Raw genomic sequence first — 20519 nt, 5'->3', positions numbered from 1 at the left:
AAAAATTGTACTCAAGTGACATGCACCTTTGCCTGACCACCACAGAACAGTACGTACCTGATTATAAGAATATGTATGTATTTAATAGGATGTAGTAAAACTTTGAAGTGTATGCTATGTAAAAAGAAATGACAAACTGTAGGATAGAATTTTCTTCCTGCCTTTGGGATTTCTTCATTTAAAATCCCTCTTTAATCTCCAATTATTGAAATAGTCACTATAAGGATGAAAACTGTTTATTGCATTGTTTTAACTGTGAGAAAACCTTAATTGACTAGAATGTATTGTTTTTCTGTGTGGCAGGTGGTGAAGTTTACCAAATCCTTTGAATTGATGTCCCCAAAGTGCAGTGCCGATGCTGAGAACAGGTAGGGCTTTGAATTTCAGGTTTGTCTTTGATCCCTGTCTTCCGTCCCTGGTGCTGGCAGCATTGCATATGTTCTCTGAGGATAGTAGGTGTTATTTCTTGAGACCAGCAAGTACACCTAAACAGCATCACTGTTCTGTATTTCAGGGCTTAAACAAAAACTGTAATTTAAAAATACATGTATATACATCTAAAACTGCTAATCAATAAAGTCATTTTTTAATTATTTCCTAACTACACCAACAGCCTAATGTTCTGCTTTATTCTGGCTCTTCATTTCTCTTCCTCCCTTTTATTTCCTTACATTTGGGCAATAGCATCCCCTGGGGAAAAAGAGTGGGAGTACCCAGTAATTGGTTTTTTGTTCCCTTTGTTACCTGAAGCTGTCACGGGGTAACAGAGAGGGTTGGGAATCGTCAGTGAATTTTCGTTAGCTTCCCACTGCCCTGAATAATAGCTGGGCTGCTGCAAAAATGGATTCTCTCTGCTTTTGTCACATCTAGAGGAAAGGCTAAGAATAGTAACATTGACCAAAATGCAGAAGTGTGGAGAAGGACAAGTAAAGTGCTCATGGCGAGTGGTGATAGGAATGATACTGACAGCAAGATGAGCAGCTCCCTGCCTCTGAGTGCTGAGTGCAGCGGGTACCATTCAAATGCTTTACATGCATCCAACCCCCACGTAATCCTGTGAAGCAGACATTGCACCCTTGCACAACAGAGGACAGAACCAAGGTTCATTGACTATCTCCTGGGTAAACATTTCCCAAATCTAGCTTGTCAATCACCATCAAGCTCGCAGAACTTGGTAAAAACTGAATTCTCAGAACCCAAAGAGGCATTTTGATTGAATATGTTGAAAGTGATCTTTAGGCAAAGATCTATGTATTCAAAAGTTTCTCTGGGTAATATCTGTTTTGAGGGTAATTTGACTTTCCATATCATTGCCTTTAAGTTTAGAAAATAGAAATCAATATATCAAAATGGACACTTTATTTAGTTACTTTACTTGTTATCAAGGGCATGAATTTAAAAGAGGCCTTTGCTACTGTTACATCCCGTCCTTGCGAGCAAGAAGGGTGGGAGACTGCTGGGTAGTCAGAGGTGTTTTATTGGCCAAAGTTTCAAAGTTTTACCTGCGCAGGGGCAAACTCTCGGGGTGCCTCTGGAGACACAGGAGTGCCAAAGTGGCTGCAAATGAGAGTCGCGCCTGGCGCTTACAGCCTGGGGTTTTTATTGGGGTGAGCAAGCAAGCAAGCAAATACAGAAGCAGACGTAGCTGTTAGCAATTGGCTATTTTGAGAGGACACACACACATCTCTGCTTACTACAATGGATACTTTTCTGCAAAGACAAGGTCATACATGGGCGGGTTGTACTTTTACTTTTTTTTTTTTACTTTTTTATCTCCCTTGCTGAGACAGTCTGGTGCCTGCCTCGTCCTCCCTGCTAATTTAACCCTATGGTGCCTGCCTCATCCTCCCTGCTAATTTAACCCTAACCTAACCTAACACTACGTACTACATAATTTCATTTATAGGACCTTCTTGAAAAGGAAGAATTATAAGAACAGGAAGCAGGTCAGCAGTCGTTAGGGACTGGGGTTGGAGAGAGGGGTTTACTGTGAGGGGGATGGGGGAATTTGGGTTGTGATGAAACTGTTTTATATTTTGCTTGTGATAGTGGTTGTACAACTGCATTTGTCAAACATGCAGAACTGTACATTAAAAGGGTCAATTTTACTATCTGTAAATTGCATTTTAAAATGGAAAAAATAGACATTTTGTAAGAGGTTTTTGTTTTTAGGAAAATGTGTCTATATCTATATCCAATGTTAGCTAATCTATACCTAAAAATATTTAGACATAGAAAATTACTGGTGGTGTACTCAATGATGCTTCTAAAAATTTCATGTAAAATTACATGAAATATATTAGAAAAAAAATCTATTTCTGCTTATTCCTTCAGCTAGTCATGACCTCAAATGAGTTGTCTTTCATATACGAGGGGAGAATGGAATTATTAAAACACAACCTTTGAAATTCTAATGCTTCATTATTGTTCTTTTCTATACTGCTGAATGTGTCCTCATGGTCCTTGCAGAGTTAAATATTTCTGGCCTTTTGATTGTTTTTAATGCTAAAAGGGCTTTCATGTCAAAATGAAATGACCCAAGCCCCAGACTGCCCTTGGCAAACTTTCTAATAATAAAGAAAGAAAGGTCAGATTTTCTTCTAAAAGACTTTAGAAAAGTTCTTTTGAACTTTGACATTATGAGATGGTCCTCTTCATCATTCTATTTATGGCTTTTAAATTAATATAGAATGTTCATTTATCTCAGAAGACCTTTCTTGCATTCTCTAGTAATTTTCGTCTAGTCCACGTAAGATCCCTTTGGTCATTTATTGGGACTTACAAGGAAAAAGACAATTGGCTCTAGCATTTACGTTGCTGATGGCCACGGAAGAGACATTGAAATAGGCTATGAGTCTACAAATCACAGCCTGCTCTAAACACCCTGTAAATCTTTCCTTTAACCTTTCATCACTTAACATCTTCTCTATAGATAACGTCCATTGGATACCTTAGTCCTGGAACATCACTCAGAGTTATACTAGGACAGCTTTTGAACATAATGTCTGTGGCTTCATGCACCAATGTTTTAGGGCACTATTTCAATTCAGATGAGCTCTGGTTTAAGGCTTACTCAGTTTTACACAGTCCTTGAAGTCCTTGAAGACTTTTCTAAAAACCAGTTTGGTTGCTGACTCATCACTTCTGTTTGTTGTCTTATATGGCTAACTCCTTTGTCCTGGCTGGTCTCCTCTTGGTCTCCATGTAATTAAGACAAAATCCTTGAAAACTACTCCAGCGATAAGATCAGGAAGTCATAATGGGCTTCTTCCAGTATTAGGAAGTTCTGGTTGTTAGAAAGGAGAGTTAGAAAGGCATTTAAATTACTATAACTTCCTATAACTTCCACCTGTTTGTTCTAAATTTGTTTGTTGCACATAATTATTCTTTGACTAACTTTACTTGTTTTTTCAACAGCCACATATTCATTACCCATACTCTGTGCTAGATACTCTGATAGTTCATGAGGCTACAGAAATTTTTTGAAAAATCCACAGCCTCAGCCCTCAAGAATCTGAAGGTCAATTTATAGGGGTAGGAGGAGGTTAAGAATGCAATATAAACATTGTAACCAGATTTTGCCAGACTTCCAGACCATGGCTATAAATAAAGTCCCATTAACAGTGATAATTGTTGCTTGGTCATTTTTCCCTTGTAGTATAAGACCCACAGTCCCTTGCAAAAGCCACTTTAAGTAGTTCTGAGAATCCCTGAGATTAAAAACCAAAACCAAAACCAATTTTATCGCTAACTCATCATTTCTTCTGGTGCTTAGCTCTAAATCTCCTTCCTTTACATGTCAGAATAGCGTCTGCTGAGCAACGGGCTCCCTTTCCCACTCCAGAATTCCTGTGGGCATAACTGGACTCTTCACCAGTGTGGTGCCAAAGATCCACCAGCACTGTCTCAGATGCCCTGGTGACCTTTCCAAACCTGAGCAAGGCTGGGTAGTGTGTGCGGAAGCAGGAGGAAAGCTCACTTTCTTTACCACATGTTACAGTTTGTTGCATGGCAACCACACAGCCCTTTCATTGAGGATCACTTGCATGTGATGAATAGCGTCTCACCTGTTGCTTTCTAGATTTTCTACTTGTAATTGACTTTCAACAACTTAATCAGGATGTGTTTAGGTATGAATTCCTGGAGTTTATCTTACTTGGAGGATGTTGAGCATTCTGAATGTATAGATTAGTGTTTATTTTAATCAAATATGGAAAGTTTTTAGCCATTCTTTATTTAAATATTCTTTCAGCCACCTTTCCTCTCTCCTCACCTTGTGAGACTCCCATATGCATATGTTTATATGTTTGAGACTCTTCATTTTTTTTAATACTTTTTGTCCTGTTTCTAAAACTAGGTCTTTTCAGTTATTCTATCTTCAAGCTTGGTGATTTTTTTCTTCTGGGTCTCAAACCTGCTATTGAGTCCTCGTAGGGGATTTTTCATTTCATTGATTATACTTTTAAATTTCAGATCTATTACTTGGTTCTTTTTTATAATTTCCATCTCTTATTAACATTCTATAATTGATGAACATTGTCATCATATTTTCCTTTAGTTCTCTTTTTATGTTTCTCTTTGGTATTTCTAACATATTTATAACAGATCATTTAAAGTCTGTGTTTAGTAAGTTCATCTGGGCTTCAGGGAGAGTTTCTACTGACTGCTTTTTTCCCTGTATACTTGCCCTTTGTGTTGTACATCTCATTATTTTGTTAACAGCTGAATAGTTTCAATAATATAATGCGATAACTCTGGGAGTTCGATTTGCCCTCAGTCTCGCCACACAGAGTTTGTTGTTGTTTCCCGAGGTTGCTGTTATTACTGTTACTATTGTTGTTTAGTGACATCCCTAACTATTATTTTCTCGTGGATTGCACTGGATTCTCTTCTTGGTCAGCTTAAGTGTCAGCTAATGATTCAGCAGAGATTTCCTTGAAAGCTTTGGGCCAGTAAAGTCTCCCAGCCTTGCTGAGGGGATCTGTGGGCATCTGGGGAACACCTTCGTTTCTGTGACAGGAACTTTACCTAGCTTTCACCTTCTGCTTCCACAGAACTTCGAGGTCAGCCAGAGTTGAAAGATTAGAGCCTTCTCATGTCTTTCTTGGACATATAAACAACTCTACAAGTGAGCAAGCCTTTCTAGATTTAAAGGAATATATGAGTTTTTCAAAGCCCCCTAGAAATATTTCTTCCCCATGCTTCTCCTTTTAAAGGTTTCTGGTCAGCTTCTTGTTAGCTGCAACTGTTATGCCTGCCTAAGGCACTTGCAAGGTTAAATAATTACTCATTTTTCCTCCCACAAAGTCCCCAGGGGTAAAGTCCGCTCCTAGTAGGGGAGCTCCAAGCCCAATTGAATAAAGACAAGCTCTGTGAGTAGAGATTTCCATTGAGCTGCTAAACAAGTCAAATAATGGCAATTTTCTGGGGATAGGGCTTGTGGGGAGCTCCAAGTCAGGTCTTCCTGTGCCAGTGGCTGCCAAGCTGCTGGTCTTCACAGTTTATGTGATCATGGGCCTGTTGTTTTCACAGCTACCCTAGAGCTGGGGAGAGGGCAATGGGAATAAGTGAGTTAAAATGCCACAAAACTTGCTGTCTGTACAAAGATTCAATTGTTTTGCTTGAATAGACACTCTGGATTTTTACAAGCCTTTTGTTAACTTCCAGAGATCTCAAAAAGCTGCTATTAAAATTTTTTTGCTAGTGTGTCCCCTGATTTTATGGAAGAACAAATTTTCAGTGGTGTTTGCCCAGTCAGTTTGGAAGATTTATCCTCCTTTTCCCTTATTTTTAATCACTCCATTACCTAAAGAAATAGGGGATGTTAGACAAACCTAACATACTGATATCAGACAGAATATTCCCACTGCGTACTCTGAATCTGTCCTCTTTCTTCTTCTACTTTCTTCGTGGATTTTCTTTCTTGTACTGTGCTGAGAAGGATGTGCCAGTAAACATGAGATGGTTGTTTTGCATAAATAAAAATGACACCTCTTCTAATTTGAAGGAAATGAAGAAAACCTTTAAAATATTAAAAATTAAAACAGCACCATCACCACTACCACCTGTCCTCTCGGATCATAAGTGAGATTCATGCTGCGGTGTAACTTGAAACAAGAACCTTCCGACATTTATTTGGCTGTTCATTGTCTAGCAAATTCAGGACTGCAGAACCTCGTTAGGCCAATATTTAATGTTGCTAATTGAAGAAGAGAGATCCAGATGGCCCTGGAGGCTCCTTTCTTCCCCTTGCTGTTGTTTAGCAAAGAAGTAGCTCATCAGGTCTGAGTTAGCTCAGTGGCAGGCCAAAAAAGGTACCAGAGGCTAAGGTATGGGGCTCCCTCTTGGTACCAAGGCCAATTCTTTAGCAGGAAGCTCCATTGTTACAGAGTCACCTACATACCCCCTGCATTCTGTCCCTAGAAGTATACAGAGTGTTATGAGTTTGGGATGTTTCCAGTGAAGCACTTCATATCCAGCCTAAGCACACCTTTCAGAGAATGATGTCACTGGGATACTTCAGGGCTTGCATGTGCCCCCAACCCTCTGGCCAAATAGCCTCATGTTCTAAATACCCTCTGTGATAAGAGCGAGTGTGAGTCCACACCCCATTTGTATGATGCTGACGGCCAAAACTGAACATCGGTGAAGGAGAGGAAGCACTTATAATGAAGTTGTGTCCCGTCCAGACTTTTAAGAAACTGAAGGACACATATTTCCCAAGCATATGTATTTTCCTTCTTTTCTTTGTCCTGCTTTTGAACATAAAAATTCAAATGAAAGACAAACCCTTTCATTCCACCTAGTTATTTCGGTCCAGTGGGCTTGTCACTCTAGTAAAACCGAAGATAATGAAAGCCGTAAAAACATTCTATGAGTAAGAAGACAAATGAATAAATACTGAGATCAAACATAATAACAGCCTCTGTGGGTCGGCTGTCCCTTAGATCGATGCTCTACAGTAAATAGAACTATAGCAACTCAAAACCCTTGACAATTGACTTTTGCATTTGATTTCTCTTCTTTTAGTGGCCTCCCATTAAAAATGCTGCAGTTACCATTTTATCACATTGAGCCCACGTTTCTATTTTTCTGGACATATGTTCAGGGTTCGTCTGGAAGGTATGCCCTCAATCCAGACCAGATGCATGGATGTGGCCACGAAACTCTCAGAGAGATGCACAGAGGCTACTCGAAACATCTAGCAGGATGTAATTTTAACTCTGTGTTCTATCATCACCACTTTTGCCAGTGAGCACATTTTCTCTTCAGCACCTCTCCAAATCTGACAGTGATGCCACAGTAAGGAACAGTAATATCTCTCTTGCCCCAGGAAGTGAGCAGGTACACAGAGCATGTCTTATACCTTAGTGTTTCTAATGAAAGAGAAATCTTTGTGGTATAAGGAACTGATTGAGAGGTTTCTATGTGCCGTGCTTCTTCAGCATTATATTATTGTATCCTCAAAATAGCCCCATAAAATGGGTTTTAGTTCTCCTACTTTCCATTCTGGAAACTAAGAATCAGAGTTATAAAAACTTTATTTGTAGTCTCACAGCTAGGAAATGTTGGACCAAGGTGGCAGAAAAACAAACCCCCCAGATATGCTTGGCTATGAAACCAAGCAGTTGTCGTCATGTGATAAAAACTTATAGACACCAACCACTCACAGCAGTGCCATGTGATACCCATCCGAGAGTCGCATCACACATCCCCAAAGTGACATCAACTCCTGGGGGTGATAAATCTCATCATTCTAATTGTACAAGTTGAAGAAATGAAGGATAGAAGTAGTCACCAGTCTTAATGTCTGATGACAGAGAGTGCTGAAAATGAGAGAAGTAAGAATGTGATGAAGTGTCCCCAGGCAAGACCTTAAAGACAAGTGCTTTAACAGGCCAAGGTAAGCTTCAGGAACTTCTGCAGTTTAGAGCATCCCTATCACAGGCTAGTTTTGCTTGCCAATCACGCTTTTGTTACTTTTTATGGCTAAAGGACTTGTTTGGTAACCTTCAAAGATAGACTGAAACCAGTAGGAGGTTATTAATTTTCCAGTTCTGGGTGTTTGAGCATCTCCTGCTGAGCTCCTAGCTTTGAGTCCCACTGGCATTGACTTAGTTCTTAATCTTTTAATTGAAAGACAACTTCCATTAATGTCGTGTAGCTCAAGTCTTCCAAAAGGCCCAGGGATAGACAGGCTTACCTGAGAAGAAAACTTAAGGAATGGAGTTTCTCTTTGTGAGCCAAAATTCAGACCCCTAGTTGATCAAGCAAAATGGAAAATAGCACCAGGCACAACCTATAGATCAAAAATCAGTTTTTGTTTGCAAAGCATAAAAAATAAATATTTGTCCTAAAGAGTTCCTGGAGTTCCTGACATTTTACCTCTCTGGGCCCTGCCCCCACTGGGTACTAAATACTTAAGTGTCAGAGGGCAAGTGACAGTCATTTCTCTACAATGAGAAAATAGATGGTCCATGTTGAAATTAATGTTCCTAAACCAATTATCTATTTTTAGTTAATGGTAACAGTTTTTATTAATGATTGTTAACGCATCAAAGTAAGTGTGTTAATTCAGTCTTAAAAATGTTAAATTTGAAGTGCTGGGGGATAATCAGAAGGAAGCATCCAGAAAGTACTTGGAGATATATGTGTATACACACACACACAAACACATATACACATATACATATATATATATACATACACACACATATTTGTAGGGAACTTAGGACTCAGCGGGCTGCTGATAGAGATGTGGGAATCATCATTGCACTATGGTTGTGGATACAAAATAAGTGCATGAAACCACACAATGTGTTGGTTGGCCTCTTCTGTTGTAAACTTATCCATCATTTCTGCCATGTTTCCTAAGTTTTAGCTCTACCATTTATCATATCAGTACAGAAAATCTCACACTTCTAAAGCTTTATTCATGATGTGGTTTTGTCTGAACCACTCTTCCTTTCCCTACCAGATGAACTCTTACTAATCCCACAAAACCCAGCTTAAATCAATTTCTTTTTTTTGAAGTGGTCCCCCAAATATAATTCTCAACACAAAAGAAATTGATTCTTCTTTTCTCTTTTCCCCTAATGTCTTGTATATCCTTCCATTAAAGGTATCAATCACAATTCACTGGCATTGTTTGTGAGCTTCCTCAAGGTATGGGTCCTTTAGCCCCTGCCTATACCTCTTTCTGTATAGGTTAGGGCACAATTGAGCTGACGATCCATATATACATGGGTTCCCATATGCCAACTCCTTTCAGCAAACAGTCAAAGACTTTCATTGATCACTTCATGTAAGATTCATCCCACTACTCTCTAGCAGTTAGTAAGAGTCCAACCAATGATCATTGTTGAAAGAGGAAAGTATTAGGAGTCTGTAGTGAATGAAGACTAAACTACTATTGAGAACAAAAATGTCAATAAAATGATTGACATCATTTTATTCAGATGTATTGTCTTGTAATTTGGAGACTTATTTTTGAGAATTAATTCTAACAATAATCTTAAGTTTATTTTGATCCAGTTTTCTGTGTTTGAACCTTTAGCTAAGGTAGGTTTTTCAGACAATTGAAGATGGTGAAATTACTTGTTTTGGGGTACTTTATTTTGTCTCGTCTTGCTTTACTTGTATTGATTTTTCTCCTACACCACTGTACAACTGGTCAACCTGAGGTTTACATCCACCTCACTGACCCTCATGTTGGGAGCAGTCACACTTTCTGTAATAGGGCAATTCTCTTTTATCTCTCCACAGTCAATATATCTGAGCTCATGAAGCTCTGTTTGAAGTCAGTCTGAGTCTCACATTCGAAAGCAAGATGCCACTGAAGGAGAATCTAAATTGAAGCCCTTTACAGGAAAGTCATTTAAAACCTTACATTTTCCTTTGCACCTGATTCTAGTGAAAAACAAGTTAAAGGATTTGTTTACAATTCACTTGTTATTATAAATGAATTTAAAGTTAAAATAAGTGGTTAATTTTTACTTTTTAAGGAAGTGACACTGAAGTTTACATGACAATTACATTTATTTTACTTCTTTCAGAGTCTTATTTTAAGGATTTTTTATTTTGCTACTGTGTTTTTTTTATGTCAGATTTTTACAAAAACATCCTCACTGCAGGTGTCAAAGTTGCATGGTATCTTGAATGTGAGAAGCTATGAAACATGAGCAAGATATTAAAACAAACTCTAGGAATATTTGAATGGTTTCCCAGCCAACTTTTGGTTTTCATCAATAAACGACTATTGTCAAGAATGCCAAGCCATGTCTCCCTCTCTCTGTAGAGCACTGTGTAGAGTAAGTATCTTGACAACATACATGCATAACCACCAACATGCACACTAGACATCTGCTTGCATGAGATGATTGATAAGTACCTTTTTCTTTCTGCTGAAAGAAGGAGTTGGTCCATAGTAACCCATCTGCAGATGGATGGTAAGCTCAGCCCTACCTTCTACCTATACAGAGAGAGGTATAAGCAGAAGTTAAAGGGGCTGCTTAATGAGGAAATTTGTGATAATGTAGACACAAGCATTATGGCCTTAGAAACTAGGGGCCACAATTCTTTGCAGAGCCTGGGGAGAGTATTCTTCCCTCAGCACATGAAGCTTTGGCACTCTGGGAGTCGGTGTCTGGCCTCCCTTGAGAGGATTCCAAGTAGCAGGCTTTGACAAGGGGTCTCAAGTGAAAGAATGTCTCTCTGGAGGTGGGGGTGGGGAGAGGACTTGGCATTGACTGTGGTCTTGCAGTTCTGCACATAGCAGCTGAGATCCGCTGAGCTGACAGGATCTCATTTGCACCCACAAACTGCAGAGTAATCAAATGATCGATGCATTTCCAAACTGTGGTGACACTTCTTATCTTGGTTCTGGCTCAAACTGAAAACCTCAGTGTTGGATTTGTTGGTCCTTGTTATCTCTAGTCAGATTTGCAGGGAGCTCAACAACATTGGTTCATTCAGTTTTGGATATTAATTTAAGCTTCCAAAAGCCTGTTAAAAAATAAGACCTACTAGGAATGATTCATCTTGGCCCTTTGGACTGGGAAGAAACCACACAGACTAAAAGGACCCTCCTAAGTCTGAAGGAGCTGACACGTAGGACCTTTAGGAAGGAACTAATCCTTTAAGACAGATGCACCCCTCAAGAAGCACAGTTAATTTGGGCCCTTTCCTTTGTCATTAAATTCACAATACCACATTGCCAAAATGTAGGGAAGGGTACTGCCAGATGCAGAATTTACTTTGGGAATTGTTAAAAAGTTGATTTTTTTCACATGTGTACTCTGGTCTAGTGAAACACTTGCAGAAATGATTACTTTAGTCTGCACAGTATCTTCGTAATAGCATTATATCTTTTGTATAGATGAAATGTAAGTAACTTGTCTGAGATCATTTTGCTAGGATGTGGCAAAACAGATATTTGAATCAGGTGTATCTGGCTCTCAAACCCCTGCTTTTAATCACAAAAACAGAATTGCTTTTTAAAAGAAAAGCAAGGTTTTGAAAGCTTTAACTCAGTGTCATGATTTGCGTTACAGTAAAACATTAGAATCGGAAGACTGAATTGGTGCAAAAGCCAGAACGTGGCATAAATACAACAGAATGACAAATCCACTTTTCAGACTGTTGCTCTGAGCGTTCTGCCACACTGGGCCTTAATTTATGTCCCTGGGCCACATGGACCTGAAGAAAGGGAAAGGTTGTCTTCAGAAAATCTGTTTGCACTGTTGCAGCTACAGGTCAGCTAGTCTCTCACCTCCATTCTGAAGCCTTAGCTGGGTGGCAACACCTGAAGTGGCTTCTCCCTCCCTGCATTTCTTCCACTTCATGACTGGGACAGTTGACTTAGAAACTGGTCCCCACAGCCATGTGACACATTTTTTATTTGGGATTTGTCTAAATGTCAGTGTGTGTGTCTCTCATCTCCCCAGTGGGTGGTCATCCCCAGGAGGACAGAGACCATAGCTTACCCTTTCTAGAAAGCCCCTCCTTAGTGCCTTGCACAGAGTCAAGTCCGCTGTCTACTGCAGTGCTCAACAACAGCTCTGCAATGATTTCAGAGCAGATGCAGCCTGATCTCACCAGATCTAAGCACATTTTACCTTTAGAATGAATCTTGCAGGAGCCTCTCTGCTCAGCGAGTGTTTCCATCCTCATCATCTTCTTCAGGAATTCTGGCAGGAGGGACCTAAAAGTGCTGGATTATCAGGTCCAACGTGTTTTCCTCCCTCTTCCTGTGACTGCACTCTCCATCCGAAGTGTTTCTTACCTGGAGCACCTTCCTGAAACACTGTGACACTGACTGGCCCTGTTTCTCTTCGGGTGGGAACTTAGTATTCTTGCTCTACTCCTACACGTGAGCTCCTTCCCTGAGAGGCAATCGGATGAACAGAATAATCTGGGGCTCTGCAGTCACCCGTAGCTGAAAATTCTACCTCTGCTTGAGGAAATTTTTCAGCATTTCTGAGTCTCAGCTTTCTGACCTATAGAGTGTAGAGAACTATACCCCTCTCACTGGATTTATGTGAGAACAAAACAAATTCATTAGGTAAAGCATCCATGTGGGCTTGGCCCACCATGGGGGACAATGGATTTATTTTCCCTTTTTCAATTTCTTCTCTTTATCCCCTCAGCCCTTATTATTGCTTTTCTTCTCCTTCTTTCCCCTAGATATAGATTTACTTGCATATTCTCTCCCTGAGTCATCTCATCCATTTTATTTTCCCCAAAGATAATCCCAACTCTCTATTGGTACTTTCAGTCCTAAAGATTTGATACAGGTTCTGCCCCTGGGTTTTCAACAATGAATGATGCGTTCCAGAATCACAGAATGACTGTTACCTTTTCTCGTCTCCTCACTCCTCCAAACACTCACTTCTGCCAATCGTGCCACAGGCATGTGAGTGAAATGTAGGCCACTGCTGTTTGCCCACCGAGCCCTGTGGAACCTTGTGCAGAATCTCTCAGATGGGCAGCACCACCTCCCAGCTGCACAACCTGAATGGTGTACAAGGACCTCTCCCACCTTCAGTCTCTCTTACCAACTCTTTTTGCTCTTTGTCCCCAGATTAAGCTTCCTGAAATCACAGCTCGAATCATGTTATTGCCCTGAAGCAGCTCTCTTAAGCAGCTCTCCTTTCCCTGTAACTAGAGTCTCAGCTCCTTGGCCAAAGCCTCCACCTTCGAGTCCTGAACCGCTTCTCAGTCTTATTCCCCCACAATACACACCCTGTGCTGCATCAAAGGGGATTAATCAACGTGCTGAGAAGTACCCCTGTGCTCTGCTGCGCCGCCTCCGTGTCTCTTGTTCTCATTGTTTCCTCCTCTGTCCGTGCTTTCTTCCTCACACCCCCACTCCCTCCTTTCTGAACTCCTGCCCATCCTGAAAAACCCAGATTGAATATTTTTGACACTTGTCGATAAAACCGTCTCCTTCCTTGGGCCCTCTTCACCACCCTCTGCCTCCCCCTACCCAAACCTGTATTTTCAGGGTCCTTCCCTGACTCATCCCCAGCTTTTCTTCCCACCACACACTTGGTCTTCCACACTATTTTTTTTATCACAGAACACTTTTGAAAAATTGTGGTATGGAATACAGTACACAGACAGCACAGGGCGAATTGACAGACTGATTAATTGCAGCAAGAAATTACCGACATTCAATCCCACCTTTTGGTAAACTTGGAAATGACTCCATGAAATTGGATCATCATACCAGGTGCATTATCACATGTCTCCCTACCCCCCTCTTTTTTTTGCTTTCACTTATCACAGGTATAATTTAACAAAGTGGAAATGAAATGTGGGTTTCTTTTGTTGTTCCTTTGGGGTTTTTTTTAGAAAGTAAAAGCTTTATCTCATCTTTGAAGTTCTCAGTCTTTTTACTTCTTTGATTCAGGTGCCATCTGAGAAATACAAGACTCGACTTTTTATTAAAACTTCCATTTTTCAGGCAGGGATCCACAGAAAATAAATTTATGTACTAGTGATGTTTAATATGAAAAAAGGGGTTAATAACATCACAAAAATATACAAAAATTGTTGAACTTGTCAGATACAGACCAACAGTCATTACAGGTGAACTATATTAATGATGGCAGACAACACCTCCGCCTCCCACTCACCTGTGCAGGCGGTGGCCTCACTCTGCCAGTTCCGGGCATTCTCAGTGGGCACAGGTCCCACACAGGTGCATCACTGCGTAACAGCCAGGACCGTGTACAGTGCTTAGTGTTTTACTTATGTATAATGCATTTTAGATGAAAATTCCATAGAGTTGTTATTACTATTCTTGCTGTAGTGCACTCACTGACATCTCCTGGAAACCACAGAATGCAGTTTGAAAACTATTGCCCCAGTGTACTTGCACTCATTTACATAATTTTTGTTATCACCTCTTACACCACAAATCTCACATATCCCATGAAAATTTACCTCGATGCTGCTAATTTGAACAGTGCTAGAATTTGCATTTTCACAGCTCCTGGCTGTCAGAGTTCAGTATGTCAGTTTATTTTTAATTTATTTCTGATTTTTCCCCATTCTTGGGTTTCATTTTGCTTGGTGCCAAACATCTAGTCTGCTTGGTAAAGGAGGGAGCTCAGTGGGCTTCATCCCGGTGTCCTAACTTCAATTTTGTTCATCATCTGACTTTGGGCCCTAAATACAATTGAGTGCTGCTTTCTGGATCAGAGAGAATCTATCATTTCTATCCATGGACTTGGTCATTTTACCTTACAGTAGGTAAGCCTTTCTAAAGAAGATCCTAATAATTGCCCCGCTATTGTTCTGTGACTAATGCCATTTCTCCCTTCCTGATGAGGACAGATATTCCTGCTTTAAGTGTAATTTTACAGGATTTGCTTTCAAGCCACTGACATTTCTCTCTTTCCTGGCTGCCTGGGCTGGTGTTCTGATAGTTTCAAAGAAAGCATGGAGAAGTCATCATACTCTGACTGGCTGATAAATAACAGCATTGCCGAGCTCGTGGCTTCTACTGGCCTTCCCGTGAACATCAGTGATGCCTACCAGGACCCTCGCTTTGATGCTGAGGTAAGAGGATTCTCTTCTTCAGAGTCTAATGGTTCAGTTGCCACTCTGTTGATGGTTTGCTGGTTGAAGCAAAAAAGGGACAGTGTACAGACTGACAGCAACCCCTGAGTTTCCCAGCAATTCCTTTGCATCTTTCCCCTCCGAGCTGATTATTTGCATTGCCTGCTGTTGACTGACAAAGTTTCTCTGTCTACCCTGACTTGTGGCACAGTGGTTCTCTATTGTATTAGTCTGATGGTCTTTTATGATTGGGAACATTTTAGACTAAATGTATCCATATGCATATGCCCATGTGTATTTTGTATTAATCACAGTTTACATTAAACGATGAAATAGCTAATAATAAAAATGTGTATATAATGTAATTATTTCCCAATAGATGCTAGAACAACTACTGTATTTTTAAAAATGACTCCCAAGAAACAGTAAATTGGTTCATTATTGTTCAATGTTAATCATTGTGCTGATATGCAGAATATATTAAAGCAATGCAGATTTTATTTACAAAAGTTTTTAAAATATATAATCTTTATTATAGTTTTCCCATTACCATTTATCCCCTTTATACCCTCTCCTCCCAGCAATCACCACCCTGTTGTCCATGTCCACAAGTCTTTTTTTTTTTTTGCTCAGTCTCGCCACCCCATAACCTCCCCCCACCCTTAGGTGTCATCCATTCTCCATCTATGAGTTCATCTCTGTTTTGCTTGTTACCTCAGTTTGTTCACTAGATACCATATGAGTGAAATCATGTGGTATTTGTCTTTCTCTGACTGGCTTATTTCACTTAGCATAATGTTCTCCAAGTCCATCCACACTGTCATAAAGGATAAACTTTTCTTCTTTTTTATGGCCAAGTAGAATTCCACTGTGTAAATGTCCCATAGTTGTCTTATCCACTCATGTATTGATGGACACTTGGGCCTTCTTTGCAGTTTAAGTTCTAAGATAGTATAGAGTATCATACAGAAAAAATATATATGGACTTATAAAATGTCTCTATGTGTTTTAATTTATTGGAGAGTTGGGGCACTGAGATGAGCTAATGCGGCTGAAGGGTCGGGTGGTGGAGGCTGGAGAGGAACACAAAGGCCAGGTCACTCAAAGGGGTGAAAACCCTGTGAAGAGATTTGAGTACTTATCCTGGGCAACGGAGAACCAGTAGTTGAGTTTTCAATGGGGGAGAAGCAGGAGTTGTGTTTTAGAAAGACCACACTGGCTACAAAAGAGGGTAGATGCGTAATAATAACTGAACATTTGATCTGTGCAACCCTAAGAGGTAGGTGTCATCACCCCCATTTTACAGACGTGAGAGCTGGTCTGTGACTCCGGAGATGGGCATGGATTCAGTCCATCTTACGGACTCAGCCTCCTTGTCTTAGCCTCCGAAGCCCTTACTACCCTTGATCCCGCCCTGCGCCACCTCCAAAGCATGGAGTGGGGCATGATGATGGTAGGGAGACTGGAATCTAAATCTAATCTCTAGTTTCAGCCAGACCATCTTTGCAGATCTCGGCAGGGAAACTTTAAACCCCCCAAACTCACCACCGCTCTGCTCGGTAGTTACTGGGAACTCTTTCTCCAGGCTATGTAACCTCCAGGTATTGCCTCTTCATTACTGAGCGCCAGCGCCCTTCCTGACCTCCCAGTCTGGGCCGGGCGCCTCCCCAGTGTGCCCCTTTAACTCTCCCGGTGCCAAGCACCCTCCAGCTCTCTCAGTTCTGTTTCCTTAAATTTGAATGTTGTGCTGCCTTCCTTGGGAAAGTGCCCCTCCCGTCAGGAAGAACACCACCACCTTTGTTCTGTGACTGGCGGACTGGAGATGATTATAGATGTCGGTATTTGTGCCCGTTAGCATTGTGATTGGGTCAGGATGGATTTCATAAAGTTTTGCCTTTTTCTATGTTTCTTTTCTCTTTGATTTTAGAGACTGCTGAAGAATCGATTTCTAGACACATAGTTTTATAAAGGGCTCAGTCTTCTTTTATTAACATAGGTAATTGCTGAACAAACCAAAAGCCTGGCTATGCAGAAACATCGTGAATTGCCAATTCATTGTTACAAAGTCAGCAAATTAGATGTAGAGGGCTGATGGCCGATTGCCACCCCACATGATAGCACTAGATTTGGTGTGGATTTCTGTTATTCTGCTTTTAGGTGTGGACCATGAAGTCAAGTTTTGGAAAAGCAAAAAAAATCAACAAATTATACCATTTTAAAAAAATGGTTCATAAGGCATATGTAAAGGTGTAACAAAATATGATGCAGTAAATACCCACCATTCAGTTTAAGAAAAATAACATGATCATTACTTTTGAATCCTTATGTTGATCTTCCCTAATCCCATCTCCTTTATTTCCCTCTCAGAGGTAACCACTCTCCTAATTTTAATTTAACATTCCTTTGTTTTTCTAGATAGTTCCATTGCATAGGGTTGAATCCCTGCCACATACATTGTTATATTTTGCATATCTCTAAAGTTTATATAAATTGAATTACACTGTATATGTTTTCCTGTGGCTTGCTTTTTCATTCCACAAATATTCCTGAGTCTCTTGAATTTCCATTTCATTCATTTATTTTCACTGCTGCAAAGTATCCCACTGTATGAATACACCTCACTTTATTTATCCACTGTAGTGTTGATGGACATTTGGATCCAGTGCTTTGCTGTTACATATAAAATGCCAAGGACAGTCTTGTTCGTGTCTCTAAGTAGACAGGTGTGACAGCTTTTCTAGCACTGTCCAGGACAATGACATGTTGGTCGTAGGCAGTTAGTGTCTTTCCCTTGGCAGGAAATAGAAAATTCTTGTCCAATTATTATTTTTCTCATAAAAAACAGCAGTGTAGTAAGCACAATTAATATTTCAAGAATACTTCTTTAAATTACAATATGGAAAGCTTGCATATCTCATATCCTATGTCTACAGGCAGATCTTACCACCTCTCTCCCTGATTGGTGATGAAGCAATTTACATTTCCTCCACACTTAACAGTCAATTCCAACAAAGCTGCCTGCTCCGATAGTCCATAAAAAGAACAAGGTCAAGTTCAAGGAGTTCATCATCACCAAGCCCTTATTATATGAAATGTTAAAGGGACTTATTTAAGAAAAAGGAGTTAAAAATATGAACAGTGAAAGGACAGAAAACTCACGGTTATTAACAACCACATCTAAAACAAAAGCAAACTAAGCAGACAGCTAGATCAGGAGTGGAGCCACAGAAATGGAGATCACACAGAGGGTTAGCAACGGAGGAGTGGGAGGAGGAGAGATGGGGAGAAGGTACAGAGAATAAGTAGCATAGATGGTGGGTAGAAAATAGACAGGGGGAGGGCAAGAGTAGTGTGGGAAATGTAGAAGCTAAAGAACTTCTGACACATGGACATGAACTAAAGGGGGGAGTGTGGGGGGAGGGGTGTGCAGGGTGGAGGGAAATGAAGGGGGGAAAATGGGACAACTGTAATAGCATAATCAATACAATATATATTTTAAAAAGAACAATGTGGACTGTTGAGCAAAAATGAAACAGTTATTTCTGTGGGATTGAATATAAAAATTTCATGCCCTGATCTAGTAGTTAGAAGTAATGATGTCTGAAGACCGTAAACTGTGGTAGGTTAAGCAGTGCTTATCATGTTTTGTGAAATCACATTCTACTCTATGATAAAATAAAATGTGCGTTTGGATGATAATTATTTCTTGGCTTTCCACCTAACTGCCTTCAATCAACCACATAGTTCATACTGGATGTTAAATACAAATCCTAAGATGCATTATGCCATGATTTTTACATGTTGTCTTTGTGTGGTACTAGAATTTAAAGTCATTTTATGTTTCCCTTCTTATGCTAAGGAAAAAAATAGAAAGGAGTTAATCAATATAAATGAAGATGAAAGAAGGAAGGGGAGAGAGAGAGAGATACCTAAATATAGGCATTTCGTAGATTTGTCCTACAAGTGTATGTGTGTGTGTGGTGGGGGGGTTGTGTGTGCTGTGTATCACACCAGGAAAAGCAAAATTATTTGTTACTTTGTTGCCTTAGTAACAAATGTCAATCGTTGGTGTTATAATGGAACAGAGTCCAGAGCGAGCCACAGCATTCCCCCAAGAGGCTAAGAGGCCAAAATCTTCTCCCCACAAAGACTGATGTAAGGTGACATAGATCACAAAATAAAGATGACCATTTTCAGGTATTTTTATTAACAGGTTATTTCTCTCAGGATAAAAAAATACCATGACAAAATGCAATTGATTCATTGTTTCACTAAAAGTAATTCTAAAATTATGCTTGGGACAGAGGGTGTCTTTTAGAATAGTGTTGACTTCCTGCAAAAGTCTGAGTCCTCTCTTCTAAAGTCTGGTGCATGGATTCATAGTTTTCCCCAGTAATCATAACTGAGTCATTATTTATCAGTGATGGAATATAAGGGAGCAGTTTTTTAAAAATGCAGGATTAATGACTAATTATTATCTCCACTGGGAAAGGTGCCTGCTTTTTTGTTCTCTGTACTCACTGACTTCCCTGAAGAGTTTGAGGTTGGTAACAAGAATGGTAATTTGCAGAGGTAGCATGGGGAATTGTTTTAAAGTAGTCATTTTTTTCCCTACAGATTTTCTTAACATAGAGCCACATAACGCCAGGAACACAATTACCCCAACACTGACACCTGTGCTAAATTTCTCCCCGGCTCAATAACTAATTCTGGCGACCCAAATTTTAACTGAGCAGGAAAAACGACTCCAGTTCATCAACAATGTCACTACTTTTGGGACAGAACATCCAAAAGTGGATTGGCCTTGTTCTCAGGTTTCATACTACAGATACATCAACCTTCAGTTAACAGAAATATTAGAGATTTCTTGGATTTATAGGTGAAAAACACAAAGACTCAGAGGGCTGAGATGACTTGCTGAAGGCCACACAGCTTCCTCGAGGAAGGGCACGGAACAGACTCTGGGCCTCTGATTCCTAATTCAATTCTCTTTTCCCGCGGGTTCTTGGTGGGCGGGACTGCCTAGACCCTGCTGAGGATTGCCTGGGCCGTAGAGTGACCACCCCTTCCTCCCTCTTTCCATACAGGCACATGAATTCAGTGGCTGGTAGACCTGCCTTTTGGTCCTGTCTGCTTCACTTACCAGCTGAGTAGTCTCGGGCATTCTGCTTATATACAATATATATAAGCTGTATATATATTCTGCTTATATACAATATATATAATCTGCTTATATATTTACAATATATAAAACTCTATATAAATATTCTGTAAACATTGGAGTCCTGTATAAATATCAGGTGATAGATATTAGCTTGATTGTAGGTTAGTCTTTTAGTTCCAGGGACATGCTAAAAGTAGATCCTTTTCTCTACCTGAGGGGACCTTTACAAAGAACTGCAGACCAGCAGAATTTGGATCATGGACAAGCCAATTTCAGTGTCTCTTTTCTC

General features: G+C 40.1%; 1 protein-coding gene across 1 annotated transcript in view; it reads left to right on the top strand.

Moving 5' to 3' along the window:
• Positions 1-20519, top strand: part of PDE11A (phosphodiesterase 11A) — a 312626-nt gene that overhangs the window by 119359 nt on the left and 172748 nt on the right. Inside the window, exons 5-6 of the mRNA XM_037130066.2 lie at positions 304-368; positions 14934-15066. Coding sequence (XP_036985961.2) covers positions 304-368; positions 14934-15066 — 198 coding nt within the window. The remainder of the gene's footprint in view (positions 1-303; positions 369-14933; positions 15067-20519) is intronic.

Source organism: Artibeus jamaicensis, unplaced genomic scaffold, assembly GCF_021234435.1.
Source record: "Artibeus jamaicensis isolate MK-2021 breed Jamaican fruit bat unplaced genomic scaffold, CSHL_Jam_final contig_391, whole genome shotgun sequence".
NCBI classification, from domain to species: Eukaryota; Metazoa; Chordata; class Mammalia; order Chiroptera; family Phyllostomidae; genus Artibeus; species Artibeus jamaicensis.
Note: the sequence above shows the minus strand (reverse complement) of the source record. Positions and strands in the feature narration are given on the sequence as shown.